Source organism: Neoarius graeffei, chromosome 11 (assembly GCF_027579695.1).
Source record: "Neoarius graeffei isolate fNeoGra1 chromosome 11, fNeoGra1.pri, whole genome shotgun sequence".
NCBI classification, from domain to species: Eukaryota; Metazoa; Chordata; class Actinopteri; order Siluriformes; family Ariidae; genus Neoarius; species Neoarius graeffei.
Genome location: NC_083579.1, coordinates 67,147,273 through 67,162,578, shown reverse-complemented (window position 1 = coordinate 67,162,578; position 15,306 = coordinate 67,147,273). Strand labels below are relative to the sequence as shown.

The window sequence follows — 15,306 nt, the reverse complement described above, 5'->3', positions numbered from 1 at the left end:
ATAATTATTTTACAAGCAGAAAAATAGGGCGCAAGACTACAGCTTTGGCAGATACGTGACACTTATAGGGTACGTCCATAAAACCAGGTTGTAAGAAATGGGACAGGGCTTCTGAGCCTTTGTTTGCAGTGTGTAATTTTAACAGAAGTGAATTTGAAAATACCCCTGCAGCAACAAATTTCTAATGTCACACCTCCTATTGCTTCACTCCCACCCTAGCATAAGCTCACTCATTTCTGGCCATGAAAATATTCAGGAGAGAAGAAGGCAAAATGGCTTATGTCCAAAAAAATTAGTAATACAGCAGCGTTATGCCACTAATCTACGCTGGCACATATGAAGTCCAGATGGACTCAAACACACACTGTAGGAGTTAATTACAACACTGTAGGTGTTAACACTGGAAATGTTGATGTGTAAGATTTTGACACGGGGCGGCACGGTGGTGTAGTGGTTAGCGCTGTCGCCTCACAGCAAGAAGGTCCTGGGTTCGAGCCCTGGGGCCGGCGAGGGCCTTTCTGTGCGGAGTTTGCATGTTCTCCCCGTGTCCGCGTGGGTTTCCTCCGGGTGCTCCGGTTTCCCCCACAGTCCAAAGACATGCAGGTTAGGTTAACTGGTGACTCTAAATTGACCGTGGGTGTGAATGGTTGTCTGTGTCTATGTGTCAGCCCTGTGATGACCTGGCAACTTGTCCAGGGTGTACCCCGCCTTTCGCCCGTAGTCAGCTGGGATAGGCTCCAGCTTGCCTGCGACCCTGTAGAACAGGATAAAGCGGCTAGAGATAATGAGATGAGATGAGAAGATTTTGACACAAAGCCATGCACGCTTGGTTCTCTGACAATAAAATTACATACAATTTACCAGCAGATGGCACTGTTGTCAAAGAGTCAAATCATTTCTTTTTCATCATCTGCTTTCAGGGCAGTCTGTGAAAATGAGATTTGCACAGCATTTATCTTTAATGTGAAGTTTTCTCGTAATAAGATAACATGCCTTTAAATGTCTTTAACTATTCTCTTCAATAGACACTCAACAGTCTTGCACTTGAGGCTAATCTGTTTCTATTTTAAAATGTTATGCGACCATTGTTTGCTTGTTTGATAAACAGAGCAGTGTCTTATATAACACATGAATATTCCTCATTTGATTTCAGAATTGCTTGAAATAATGCAATGACACGTACCTTGCTTGTAGGGTTTGAACAATAAGAAGAGTTTGCCTGCAGGGGGCACAATGCTCCACTGCTTGGACAACATTGCCACCTTCATGGAGGCTCTTCCTATGGACTCCCCTAGTAACCTTTGGACAACCATCTGTAACCAATTCCAAACCTTTCTGACCAAACTTCCTGTTGTTGTGCCTCTAAAGGTACCGTATTAAAGCTTTTTGCCTATTTATCATTTAGATTTGAATTCACGGTGCATGGCGATTGGTTTTGATCTGTCTGTACTGAAGAACTGTCAGACAACTTATTTTCTTTTCCTTCCTAATCTGATTCTTATTTTAAGTATCCACTGGACTCCAGCTTGAGAATCATCATCTGCTTACTGAAGATTCCTACTACTAGTGCAACCAGGGTAAGCTCATTTGAACGTGCACTTTGAATGTGCACTTGAAAAACAGATAATTCACACTATTTGAGAATAATTTTTAAAATCAATATGATGTAAATGACATTTAAAGTGAGTGCTGGAGGCTTGGGGTTCTCTTCGGGTAAGAGTTTTGTCTGCATTTTTCTGCCAGAGTTTGTTGGAGCCGTCCTCTAAACTGCTGAGCTTTGTTATTCAGTATGGTGTCTTCAGCCTCTCGTACCTTGTTGAACTCTGTGGCCTTTGCTACAAAACCTTCAGTAAGGTAAGTGTACAATCAATAGGCTTACACTGTATGGGTTTCCTACAGTACTGTGGAAAATGGAAATATTCATTTATGAAGGATGTTGTAATGGACAGCTTAGAAGCATTTCATGCCCTGTTATATCCATGATTAGTACTACTTCTTCCCCATAGCCAGCAAAGGCTGTAAGGGCACCACTGATGACATTTTAACAGTCCATCATTGGATGTGTCTAGGGCATTTCAACTTGGCAGAGCCCATCTCTCTCTAATGCCGCTTTTCCACTACCAACGCGGCTGAGTTGGGCTGAGCCGTGCCGTGCTGAGTTGGGCTGAGTCGAGTTGAGTGGGGCTGTTGGGGTTGCATTTCGACTACAACCGCGCTGAACCGTGCTGGCTGGAAGTGGGTGGACACATTGGGTGGAGTTAGCGAAAGCGGGTGGACGTCACGTGATGTCGTTATGCGGCGCAAACAGTGACATCAGTGACCTTTTAAGCGGTAGTCTCACGACCCGGATAGTAAACAATAAACATGGAGTCGTTAGTGTTGCTGGTCTTGGTGCTGTGGCTTGTTGTCACCGACAACGCCAACAGATACTGGCAAGAGCGTATAGATGAGGCAAGGCGCATAAGACTTCAGAAATTCTCGTAATTCGTAATTCTTCTTCTTCCGGGTTTACAGACCCCAGCATGCTCGCGGGGCGTGTGTGGGCATGTGAGGACACCCCTCCTCACCAATCAGTGCACAGGGGAGTGTCTCCTCACGCCCCTAGCCCCACTCGGCTCGGTTTGGCTCGCTTCAGCCCCACTCCAAAACCGTGCGAGTTTTGGGTGCTGAGTAGGGCTGAAGCGGGCTGAGTCGTGCTGCTCTGAGGTAGTCGAAACGCGAGCCGTGTCGGGCTGAAATGAGCTGAAAAAGGGCCATAAGCTTGATCAATGGACAATTTAGAGTAGGCAGTTAGCCTAATTGCATGTCTTTGGACTACAGGGGAAAACCAGAGCACCCAGAGGAAACCCATACAGATACAGGAACAACATGCAAACTCCACACAGGAAGGCCCCTCATTGGCCGTGAGGTTCAAACCAGAAACCTTCTTGCTGTGAGGCGACAGTCCTAACCATCGCACCACCGTGCTGCCTGATTAGTACTTAGTGTGCTGAATATAGAACCTTAGTCTCTCCACATTCACTGGATATGAGCAATTGCGTGCTCTGATTGGGTACTCTACTACTAGGCTATCAGATCATATACTGTGAGTAGAGAAAAACAAAATGGTGGTGCACATCGTCAGATGTATCACTTTTGTTATCAAATATTTAAAAAAACCAGAAATAGCTAGAATATAGTCCATATATATATATAGGGACTCTATAAAGAATATAGTCGTTCCCCCATTTAAAAACCGCCAAAAAACCCTAAAGAAAAAGAAAATGGTGGCACGTGTTGCTGAACTAAGCCAGGACAAAATAAAAACTCTATTCGAAAACAAAACTACAAAAAATACAAAAAAAGCAACAAAGTATGGAATGAAAGTATTTGATGGTAAGAACCTCATCTCATCTCATTATCTCTAGCCGCTTTATCCTTCTACAGGGTCGCAGGCAAGCTGGAGCCTATCCCAGCTGACTACGGGCGAAAGGCGGGGTACACCCTGGACAAGTCGCCAGGTCATCACAGGGCTGACACATAGACACAGACAACCATTCACACTCACATTCACACCTACGGTCAATTTAGAGTCACCAGTTAACCTAACCTGCATGTCTTTGGACTGTGGGGGAAACCGGAGCACCCGGAGGAAACCCACGCGGACACGGGGAGAACATGCAAACTCCACACAGAAAGGCCCTCGCCGGCCCCGGGGCTCGAACCCAGGACCTTCTTGCTGTGAGGCGACAGCGCTAACCACTACACCACCGTGCCGCCATGGTAAGAACCTACCTTTTTTATTTTTGAAGAATTATTATTTTAGCATTTTTCACAAATTGCTATTGTCATTTTGTCGGTTTGTTTATCTTCTAAGCAGAAATGATTTTGTCAGACGTTTTGTACAAAGTTTTTATTTATCAAATTTACAAAAAATAAAAATGCTCTGTTTCTCAAAATCCAGTGAATGTGGATAAAATAAAACAGTTATTCCACTCAATCTCGTCATACATGGCTTATAGCCGACTCAGCGCTACGTGCCTCATATGCTATCAGCTCATGTACGGCTCGATTTCATGGAATAACTGTTAAATATTTTACAAGTGATTGTCAAGCAGTCACTACGTTTTCAAAGGAGCGCTAACTCAAGGACTACTGAACAGTGCTTAGATTATGGAAACAATTCTCTGCAAAATGTACATATCATTAACAATGATAAAAATGCTGTGTACCTCTGCTGAGCACACTGAATATTATGCACCCTTCATTTGTTGTGAAATATGGTCTGTCTCTCTCACATTCTTGTTTCCTACCTACCACTTGAAGAATTCCATCAGTGTCTATTGATTTTCAGATTTTAGAAAGCTGGTCCAGAGGAGGAGGATATAAATCCACTCCAGAGGTCTGCTGATAATAACATAAGTGAATCCCTGCAGATCTTTTTTTTTTTTTTTAACTCAGTATGGGGAATTGTCCTTCACATGGATCTCCATAACATCCCATCCATCAGAGTTGTGTCTTATGCTCATGGTTATATCGATTTTTCTTAGGCAGGTTCTCTCAGTATCCCACTGTATATATTTTTAATAATATACTTTAATGGACAGTATTGAAGATACTGATTTGACTACAGTGGTGCTTGAAAGTTTATGAACCCTTTAGAATTTTCTATATTTCTGCATAAATATGACCTAAAACATCATCAGATTTTCACACAAGTCTTAAAAGTAGTGAAAGAGAACCCAGTTAAGCAAATGAGACAAAAATATTAGACTTGGTCATTTATTTATTAAGGAAAATGATCCAATATTACATATCTGTCAGTGGCAAAAGTATGTGAACCTCTAGGATTAGCAGTTAATTTGAAGGTGAAATTAGAGTCAGGTGTTTTCAATCAATGGGATGAGAATCAGGTGTGACTGGGCACCCTGTTTTATTTAAAGAACAGGGATCTATCAAAGTCTGATCTTCACAACACATGCTTGTGGAAGTGTATCATGGCACGAACAAAGGAGATTTCTGAGGACCTCAGAAAAAGTGTTGTTGATGCTCATCAGGCTGGAAAAGGTTACAAAACCACTTCTAAAGAGTTTGGACTCCACCAATCCACAGTCAGACAGACTGTGTACAAATGGAGGAAATTCAAGATCATTGTTACCCTCCCCAGGAGTGGTCGAACCAACAAAGAACACTCCAAGAGCAAGGCGTGTAATAGTCGGCGAGGTCACAAAGGACCCCAGGGTAACTTCTAAGCAACTGAAGGCCTCTCTCACATTGGCTAATGTTAATGTTCATGAGTCCACCATCAGGAGAACACTGAACAACAATGGTGTGCATGGCAGGGTTGCAAGGAGAAAGCCACTGCTCTCCAAAAAGAACATTGCTGCTCATCTGCAGTTTGCTAAAGATCACATGGACAAGCCAGAAGGCTGTTGGAAAAATGTTTTGTGCACGGATGAGACCAAAATAGAACTTTTTGGCTTAAATGAGCCTGTCTTGCTGCATCTGGGCCAGGACGGCATGCCATCATCGATGGAACAACGAATTCTGAATTATACCAGTGACTTCTAAAGGAAAATGTCAGGACATCTGTCCATGAACTGAATCTCAAGAGAAGGTGGGTCATGCAGCAAGACAACGACCCTAAGCACACAAGTCGTTCTACCAAAGAATGGTTAAAGAAGAATAAAGTTAATGTTTTGGAATGGCCAAGTCAAAGTCCTGATATTAATCTAATCGAAATGTTGTGGAAGGACCTGAAGCGAGCAGTTCATGTGAGGAAACCCACCAACATCCCAGAGTTGAAGCTGTTCTCTACGGAGGAATGGGCTAAAATTCCTCCAAGCCGGTGTGCAGGACTGATCACCAGTTACCGGAAATGTTTAGTTGCAGTTATTGCTGCACAAGGGGGTCACACCAGATACTGAAAGCAAAGGTTCACATACTTTTGCCACTCACAGATATGTAATATTGGATTATTTTCCCCAATAAATAAATGACGAAGTATAATATTTTTGTCTCATTTTTTTAACTGGGTTCTCTTTATCTACTTTTAGGACTTGTGTGAAAATCTGATGATGTTTTAGGTCATATTTATGCAGAAATATAGAAAATTCTAAAGGGTTCACAAACTTTCAAGCACCACTGTAAACCATTTGAATAAATCTGAATAATTCGGCTTTGCAAAGTCGTATCCTAAAATGACCTCAGTAAACATGACAGAAATAGTTACACTATTGCAGCTGTGTTGTCTGTGCTTCTCCTTGTACCCAGAAAGATTAAATATGCTGACACAGATCTTGCTGCTGAAAGAAAGAAAGAGAGAGGGAGCGGTTAAAACGGCTTTCTATCTGGGCTGGGGCTGTATAAGTAAAGCTGGGCTGACTGCTATTTTAATCTGCTGGTCTTCAGTATGGAATATGCATTGAGAACATTATACTGAAAATATCATTAAAGGGCGACCTGCAGTGGAAAAAACCCCCCAAACCCATAGGCTAGAAATATGACACATTTTGCACAAATGCATTTTAACTACCCTGTATTGTCACACTGTGTCGCATGAAGCAGTGCTTTAAAATTATTTTGTATTCCTGCTCACTTAAGTTCACTCACTTAAGGGCGCAGTCGTATTGCCATTTTGTGGGCAGTGTCAAAGGTCAGCATGATGTAGAATCATTGATAGATTTCATTGATTAAGTCAAGTCAAGTCAACTTTATTGTCAAATATGCTATACATGCTCGACATACAGCACAGATGAAATTTCAGTCCTCTCTGACCCACGGTGCAAACAGGCAATGCAGTAAATAAAAATAGAATAATTGAAAAAACAAACAAACAATATAAACAGTATAAACACTCTAGATAGGAACTAGACATAGACTAAACACTCAGACAAACAATATGAACAGTATAAATAAACAGTATAAACACTAGAAACACTAGATAAGAACTAGACATAGACTAAACACTCAGACAATATGAACAGTGTAAACACTAGATAAGAACTAGACAAAGACTAAACACTCAAACAGACAATATAAACAGTATAAACACTCTAGATATGAACTAGACGTAGACTAAACACTCATATATACATACATATATATATATATATATATATATATATATATATATATATATATATATACACACACACACACACCACGGGCGATTGCTCCAAGACAACGAGGGAGGCTCAGCCTCCTCTAAAAATGACGAACATCGTGTAGGATGAATTGCGCTAGGCTTATGTTATAGCCGACCTTATAACATTGCTATTTCAGATCCAGAATCATAGAAATATATGTGCTCAACCCAACTACAGTGCGAAATCATTCCGTTATAACTTTCCCCAGTTCGCCTAATGTGCGCGTGAGTTTTTCCCCCTCGTGACAGCGCGATGCAGCCCAGCCTCAGTGGACTTCAATGGCATTTGGGAGCTATGCGCTTTTCAATCTCAAAATGCAAGACGATTATTGGACAAATACTGCGAAAACGCCTGCCCACGGACTCCCACGGACTCCCAGCCTCAGTGGACTTCAATGGCATTTGGGAGCTCTGCGCTTTTCAATCTCAAAATGCAAGACGGTTATTGGACAAATACTGCGAAAACGCCCGCCCCACGGACTCCCAGCCTCACAGTGGGAGGGACATGGCAAAGCTTTCCGCAAGGAGACTGGTGATTGGTGAAAGCGGCCGGATATTTTCTTTGATTGACAGCTCGTTTCAAATATAGACAGGCAGCGGTGAATTTCAGTTCAGTCCCATGCGGATTCGCAAGTGCTGTGGTGTATTGTAAGAGATCAGCTTACATTTCGATTTCATTCATTACATACGGTTTCTACCAGCTTTTTTATCTCATCTCATCTCATTATCTCTAGCCGCTTTATCCTTCTACAGGGTCGCAGGCAAGCTGGAGCCTATCCCAGCTGACTACGGGCGAAAGGCGGGGTACACCCTGGATAAGTCGCCAGGTCATCACAGGGCTGACACATAGACAGACAACCATTCACACTCCCATTCACACCTACGGTCAATTTAGAGTCACCAGTTAACCTAACCTGCATGTCTTTGGACTGTGGGGGAAACCGGAGCACCCGGAGGAAACCCACGCGGACACGGGGAGAACATGCAAACTCCACACAGAAAGGCCCTCACCGGCCCCGGGGCTCGAACCCGGACCTTCTTGCTGTGAGGTGACAGCGCTAACCACTACACCACCGTGCCAGCTTTTTTATAGTTTGTATATATTTTCATTGTAAATAAAGTGTAAATATAGTGTTGTCAAGTTTGCTATCTTAGTTCCAGAAATTTCGTTTGAGTGACTGAACTTGAACTTGAGGGGGCTAGTCAGCTAACAAGAAAGCTGCGCACGGATGCCAAGCATTGCTGATTTAATTTTGGCGAAGCCATTTGCCAGTCTTCCTTTCGAGGAAAAAATTAAAATTAAAGAGCAGGGTAGACCAACGCCTCAAATTGACTTGGTGAAAAAGGTAGGGAATAATACTCGTTCCTTTCAGCTCTCCTGGTACGAGAAAGTGAATTGGCTAACAGCAAGTGACCCACATCAACAACAGTAAATAGGCTACTTTAGTAATATGTCATGGATGGACCAAAAATATAGAATCTATTTAAAATGTTTATGCTGAGTATATTATATTGGAATATATATTTCTCTGGATATGAATTAAACACAGCTACAATTTGGAAAACATTTTTAAACAAAAACACAGCCGAGAACATTTCACACTACAGACCTGGATTAAAAGTGAAGGGTTATCAAAATTGTCAATAAAACATTTCTCAGTCAAAATAAGTAAAATATAGGGAAAGTGTCATTGAATGAAATGTGTGGCACCCAGCTCTATGTTTGGCTCCCCAAGGTCAGTGCTTGTGCCTATTCCAGAACACTCTGCTGTTACTGCCGAGGTTCCTGACAAACAGCTGCTTTCAATAATGATCAATTTTTAAACAACATGCCACATGCCACAATTTTAAAATATAAAATGTTAAAATATACCACCCCCAACACCACCATCATGTATATTGGACAGTAGGCTAATGGGCCAAAAGAACCTGTTATTTCACAGTTTGTGACCCTGCCAACAATCAGCCAGATCAGAGGCAAGAGTATGGGCAAAATTGATGTGTTTTTTCTTTTAAAATCTGGAAATATCGTAACCGACCAGCCTCCCCTGTTTGAAAGACTACCAGACGCCACTGACACACACACACACACACACACACACACACACACACACAAATTGGTTCAAATAAACTAACAGTCAAGGGCACTTGAGGTATAGCAGGTAAACATGAAATAAGCAGTATAAACAAACTAGCAGCTGTTAAGATGAGGTAGTGCGGAATAGTGCAAATGAGTGAGGTAAAATGAGATGTGCGGTCCCTGAGTTCAGTGCGTTAATGAACGATGAGATGTATGTGTGTGTGTGTGTGTGTTGGGGGGGGGGGGGGGGAACTGTGAGAATAACATGTCAGATGCTGAAGGGAGGTGTGCGAGCAGAATCTGTGGCAGGGGGCAGAGGGGGGAGGAGGGGCAGAACAGGGAGGGAGTTGAGCCTCCTGACTGCCTGGTGAAAGAAACTGTTCTTGAGCCTGCTGGTTTTGGCCCGGAGACTCCACAGTCTCCTCCTCGACGGCAGCAGGCTGAAGAAGCTGTGAGATGGGTGGGTGGGGTCACCTGCAATCCTGATGGCTTTGTGGGTGAGGCGGGAGTTATAAATATCCATTAGAGAAGGGAGAGAGACACCAATGATCCTCTCAGCTGGTCTCACGATGCGCTGCAGAGACTTGCAGCAGGACACGGTGCAGGCGCCATACCACACGGTGATGCAGCTGCTCAGAATGTTCTTGATGGTGCCTCTGTAGAAAGTGTGCATGATGGGGGCCGGGGCTCTTGCTCTCCTCAGTTTGCGAAGGAAGTACAGATGCTGTTGGGCTTTTTTGGCCAGTGATGCAGTGTTGTTGCTCCAGGACAGGTCTTCAGAGATGTGCACACCCAGAAACTTGGTGCTGCTCACCCTCTCCACTGCAGCACCGTCGATAGATAGTGGAGCATGCTGGGTGTGCTCTCTACTGAAGTCCACAACAATCTCCTTCGTCTTCTCCACGTTCAGACGGAGATTGTTGTCCTTGCACCACATGGCCAAGCGGCTCACCTCACTCCTGTAGATTGTCTCATCGCCGTTGCTGATGAGACCCACCACAGTTGTGTCATCCGCAAACTTAATGAAGAGATTTGAGCTGGATGTTGGTGTGCAGTCGTGGGATTAATCATTAATCGTTAATAGGAGACATAGTCATATTGCATGAAGAAGCAGAGATAGGTTTAAAAAAAAAAGTTGTGTAGTCCCAAACTAGAACTGGGAAATGCAGAAGACAAAATGCAGAGACAAAGATAAAAATAAAGAGGACTTTTTTCGACATTTCAGCTCTTCTTTCTATTCTTTTTTTATTTATGCAGGAAAGGGATAAGTTCTACATGTCCCGTGTAGTAGTTCTGGAGTTGCTACAAGCACTGAAGTTCAAGTCTCCAATTCCTGATACTAATCTACTACTACTGGTCCAGGTAGTTTGTTCTCGACTCTATTTAAGAGGTGACACTGAGAAGTAGAAATATACTCAACCTACTAAACCTATCACTCTTTTTTTTCCCTGTTTTCAACAAGTTTGTATGTGTTGACATTGGAACACGTCTATCTGAGTCTACCATACTCCAAAAACACATGATATCATCGTTACCTGGGGTGAGCAGCACACTATATATAATTATTTGATGTCCTATTTAACAACAATGTCCAATGTTGATAAAAATCATATATCTCTGGGCCTTTCTTCCAGTGCACAACAGTTGCCATGGAGTGTTTGAGGCAGTATCTCAGTGAGCTCCTGGATTTTATTGCAGACATGCACACTTTGACCAAATTAAAGGTTCAGTATACATTAAACAGGAAGACATAAGTCGGCATAAAATTTATTACCTGTTGTTTACATTTGTTGGAAACGAGAGCAAATTCTGAAACTGTGCCAAATATTCACTGTAATTGGAATTGGACCATATATCCTTCCTTTAGAGTCATATGAAAGCTTGCTGTCAGCCCCTTCATGAGGATACTTTTGGCGGGAATCTAAAAGTGGGTTTGGCTCAGGTAGCTGCCATGGAAATCAGTAAAGGTAACCACCGTGATAACAAGGCTGTGATTCGTTACCTGCCATGGCTCTACCATCCACCCTCTGCTATGCAACAGGGGTAAGTGTTCTCAGCTCATAATGCTATGACAGTACATGAGTGACTTTTTTTTAACAGGTTGCGAATTGCTGTGTTCTTCTTTCTTCAGGCCCAAAGAGTTCATTGAGTGTGTTTCCCACATTCGCCAGCTTTCCTGGCTTCTCCTGGGCTCGCTTACCCATTGTGCTTTGCATCAGGGTTCCACGTCTTGTATGCCCATTCCATTGGATGCTGGCTCTCACATTGCAGACCACCTTATTGTAATCCTCATTGGTTTTCCAGAGCAATCCAAGGTACAGCAGCAGATCAGCTCAGTCTGGATTTGTTCATCTATCTGCAGCCTGAAGCAAGAGAATCCAGCATTGATATTTCTGCTCTTCTTTCACCAGACGTCCGTGCTCCACATGTGCTCCCTGTTCCATGCCTTCATGTTTGCTCAGTTGTGGACCATCTACTGTGAGCAAGCAGCTGCAGCGCCAGCTGGGCAGAACCAAAACCAGAACGAGTTCTCCTCAAGTGCTATTCTTACAGGCCTGGAGTTCTGGAGCCGAGTCACACCCAGCATCCTCCAGCTCATGGCCCACAACAAAGTGGTAAGATAATTTACATTCCACTGATATGCCATATGTATCATTAAAGCTAAATTTTCTTTATTGCCATACAGTGTCTTGCAAAAGTATTCATCCCCCTTGGTGTTTGTCCTGTTTTCTCACATTACAAGCTGGAATTAAAATGGATTTTTGGATGGTTAGCGCCATTTGATTTACACAATATGCCTACCACTTTAAAGGTGCAAATGTTTTTTTTTTTTTTTTATTGTGACACAAACAATAATTAAGATGAAAACTGGAAATCTAGAGTGTGCATAGGTATTCACCTGCTTTCATACGTATGAAACCCCTAAATAAGAGCTGGTCCAACCAATTCACTTCATAAGTCACATAATTAGTTGATTAAGATCCACCTGTGTGCAATCAAAGTGTCACATGATCTGTCACATGATGTCTGTATAAATCAACCTGTTCTGGAAGGACCCTGACTCTGCAACACTACTAAGCAAGCAACATGAGAACCAAACAGATCAGAGACAAAGTTGTGGAGAAGTATAAATCAGGGCTGGGTTATAAAAAAATATCCCAAACTTTGAATATCCCACAGAGCACTATGAAATCCAGTATAGCAAAATGGAAAGAATATGGCACCACTACAAACCTGACAAGAAAAGGCCGCCCACCAAAACTCACAGACTGGGCAAGGAGGGCATTAATCAGAGATGCAACGAAGACATCAAATATAACACTGAAGGAGCTGCAAAGATCCACAGCAGAGATGGGAGTATCTGTCCATAGGACCACTCTAAGCTGTACACTCCACAGAGCGGGCCATTATGGAAGAGTGGCCAGAAAAAAGTCATTGCTTAAGGAAAAAAAATAAGAAATCATGTTTGGAGTTTGCCCAACAGCATGTGGCAGATTCCCCAACCACATGGAAGAAGATTCTCTGGTCAGATGAGACTAAAATGGAACTTTTTGGTCATCATGGGAAATGCCATGTGTGGTGCAAACCCAACACCCTGAGAACACCATCCCTACAGTGGTGGCAGCATCATGCTGTGGGGATATTTTTCATCTGCAAGGACAGGAAAGCTGGTCAGGATTGAAGGAAAGATGGATGGCACTAAATACAGAGCAATTCTGGAGGAAACCCTGTTTGAGTCAGCCAGAGGCTTGAGACTTGGACAAAGGTTCACGTTCTAGCAGGGCAATGACCTGCTACTGTCCAATGACAATGTACCAATGACATACTAATAAAGCTACACTGGAATGGTTTAAAGGGAAACATTTAAATGTCTTGGAATGGCCTAGTCAAAGCCCAGACCTCAATCCAATTGAGAATCTGTGGCATAACTTGAAGATTGCTGTATATCAATGCAACCCATTTAACTTGAAGGAGTTGGAGCAGTTTTGCCTCGAGGAATGGGCAAAAATTCCAGTGGCTAGATGTGCTAAGATAATCGAGACATATCCCAAGAGACTTGCAGCTGTAATTGTAGCAAAAGGTGGCTCTACAAAGTATTGACTTTGGGGGGTGAATACCTATGCACATTCCAGATTTCTGTTTTTTCATCTTAATTATTCTTTGTGTCATAATAAAAAAAGGAACTTGCACCTTTAAAGTGGTAGGCATGTTGTGTAAATCAAATGGTGCTTCCCCCCCCAAAAAAAAAAAAAAAAAATCCATTTTAATTCCAGCTTGTAATGTGACAAAACAGGACAAACACCAAGGGGGATGAATACTTTTGCAAGACACTGTACACAGCATGTTTTTAGCTTTTTATTAATTAATATAGATTTATATTATATTTTGAGAGTGATTAGTATCTTTAGCATCAGTGAAGGTTGAGCCTGAGTCGTCGGACAAATGATTTGGCTGATTTGGTTTGTAGACACTAAAAGAACACCTGAGAAAAATGACCTGGACAAAAGATTGCATTTGTAATCTGATTTTTACTACATGATATAATTTTAAATTTACACCATTTGAACAGGATACTCTCCAGAAGAGTTATGCTTGTGATTGCATGATACGAAGCATAATGCTATTTTGCAATTCCTCAAGACAGCTGTTCTGAGACTGTCAGTTTTTTTCCCTTTTAGATGGTAGAGATGGTGTGTTTGCATGTCATTAGTCTGATGGAAGCTTTACAAGAATGTAATTCAACCATTTTTGTGAAAGTAAGTTTGGATTTCTTAAATATAAATCCTCATGAAGAAATTGTTCATGTTGACTGAGCAGAACCAAATGGTCAAGATTCCCATCTCTGATGCTTACACTGTTATCTTCTGTTTTGCCCATTGCTTCAGTTAATTCCTATGTGGCTGCCAATGATTCAGTCCAGTCTAAATGTAAGTATCTGTCATACAGTGTTATGCCAATAGTTCATGCCTAACCCAGATAGCATCTGTTTCCCTCAGAGCCAATTAACTTGCTGTGTTGATTTGCAGCATTTATCTGCGGGTCTCCAGCTGCGTCTCCAAGCCATCCAGAACCGAGTGAATAACCAGTGTCTCCAGGGTCCTGCTTCCAGCACTTTTCCCTTTGCTTTGCGCAAATGGCTGCAGTGTACTCAGTTTAAAATGGCTCAGGTTGAGATCCAGTCGTCCGAGGCCGCCTCACAGTTCTACCCCATGTGATGTGCGGTCCTATAGAAGCGTCTGAAAGACCAGCAGCAATCTGTGCTAACCAGCATACTTTATTTTTTTTCTTTAAAACCAAATATAGTATTTTGCAGCAATGCTTTTGTATGAGCAGAAATATTCTACATTCTGTGGATTTTGGCAACAGCAACTCTACAGGAGCGAAACTAAAAAAAATGTGACTGTAAATACCTTCATCAGGCTCTTTCTGTCTGCATGTAATTAACATGATCATGCATAAAGGGCGTGACACTGAATTATAAGGTGCCAGGACAGCAGTACATGTGAGTTTTCCTACTGTGTGCATGTATGTATACGTGTGTATGTGTGTGCGTGCACATGTGTGCGTGCATTTCAGTGAGACTGTTTAAACGGGGTGAAAGTCACACTGTAGAGTACACACCTGTAGTACGAATCATCAGAATATGTAAGAAAGGTACTCGTGAGAATGGTGATCGATGTATTGGGCTTATATTGTATTCAGTTTGTTTATAATATAGTATGTTTGTTTCATGTAAAACAAATAAAGAAAATACATATGTTTTTAACTTGTAGTCAACCTGTCATATTTACACCTTAAAAATTAAAGCTACAATATACAGTACTGTGTAAAAGTCTTAGGCACATGCAAAGCAATGCCATATAGCCAAGATTGCTTTGAAAATAATGAAATTCATTAATTGATTGATTGATTAATTAATTCTACATTTAAAAATACTATAAAGAGCAGTAAACAGTAATAAATGAAACAGTCAATAGTTGGTGTGATGACCTGATGACCCTTTGCTTAAAAAAAGTGGTAGTCTCAAGGATAATTTGTGCAGTTTTATATGTAAATTGGCTAGTTTTAGTCATTTTAACAAGTTTCACTGAGCATCTTG

General features: G+C 42.0%; 1 protein-coding gene across 1 annotated transcript in view; it reads left to right on the top strand.

Moving 5' to 3' along the window:
* Window positions 1–14,888, top strand: part of LOC132893966 (protein unc-79 homolog) — a 72,995-nt gene extending 58,107 nt beyond the window's left edge. The window contains exons 40-51 of the mRNA XM_060933147.1: window positions 1,195–1,368; window positions 1,509–1,577; window positions 1,744–1,854; window positions 10,464–10,568; window positions 10,669–10,746; window positions 10,841–10,930; window positions 11,074–11,249; window positions 11,338–11,521; window positions 11,618–11,821; window positions 13,886–13,963; window positions 14,093–14,134; window positions 14,234–14,888. Coding sequence (XP_060789130.1) covers window positions 1,195–1,368; window positions 1,509–1,577; window positions 1,744–1,854; window positions 10,464–10,568; window positions 10,669–10,746; window positions 10,841–10,930; window positions 11,074–11,249; window positions 11,338–11,521; window positions 11,618–11,821; window positions 13,886–13,963; window positions 14,093–14,134; window positions 14,234–14,422 — 1,500 coding nt within the window. The 3' untranslated portion in view covers window positions 14,423–14,888. The remainder of the gene's footprint in view (window positions 1–1,194; window positions 1,369–1,508; window positions 1,578–1,743; window positions 1,855–10,463; window positions 10,569–10,668; window positions 10,747–10,840; window positions 10,931–11,073; window positions 11,250–11,337; window positions 11,522–11,617; window positions 11,822–13,885; window positions 13,964–14,092; window positions 14,135–14,233) is intronic.
* The last annotated feature ends 418 nt before the right edge of the window (window positions 14,889–15,306 follow it).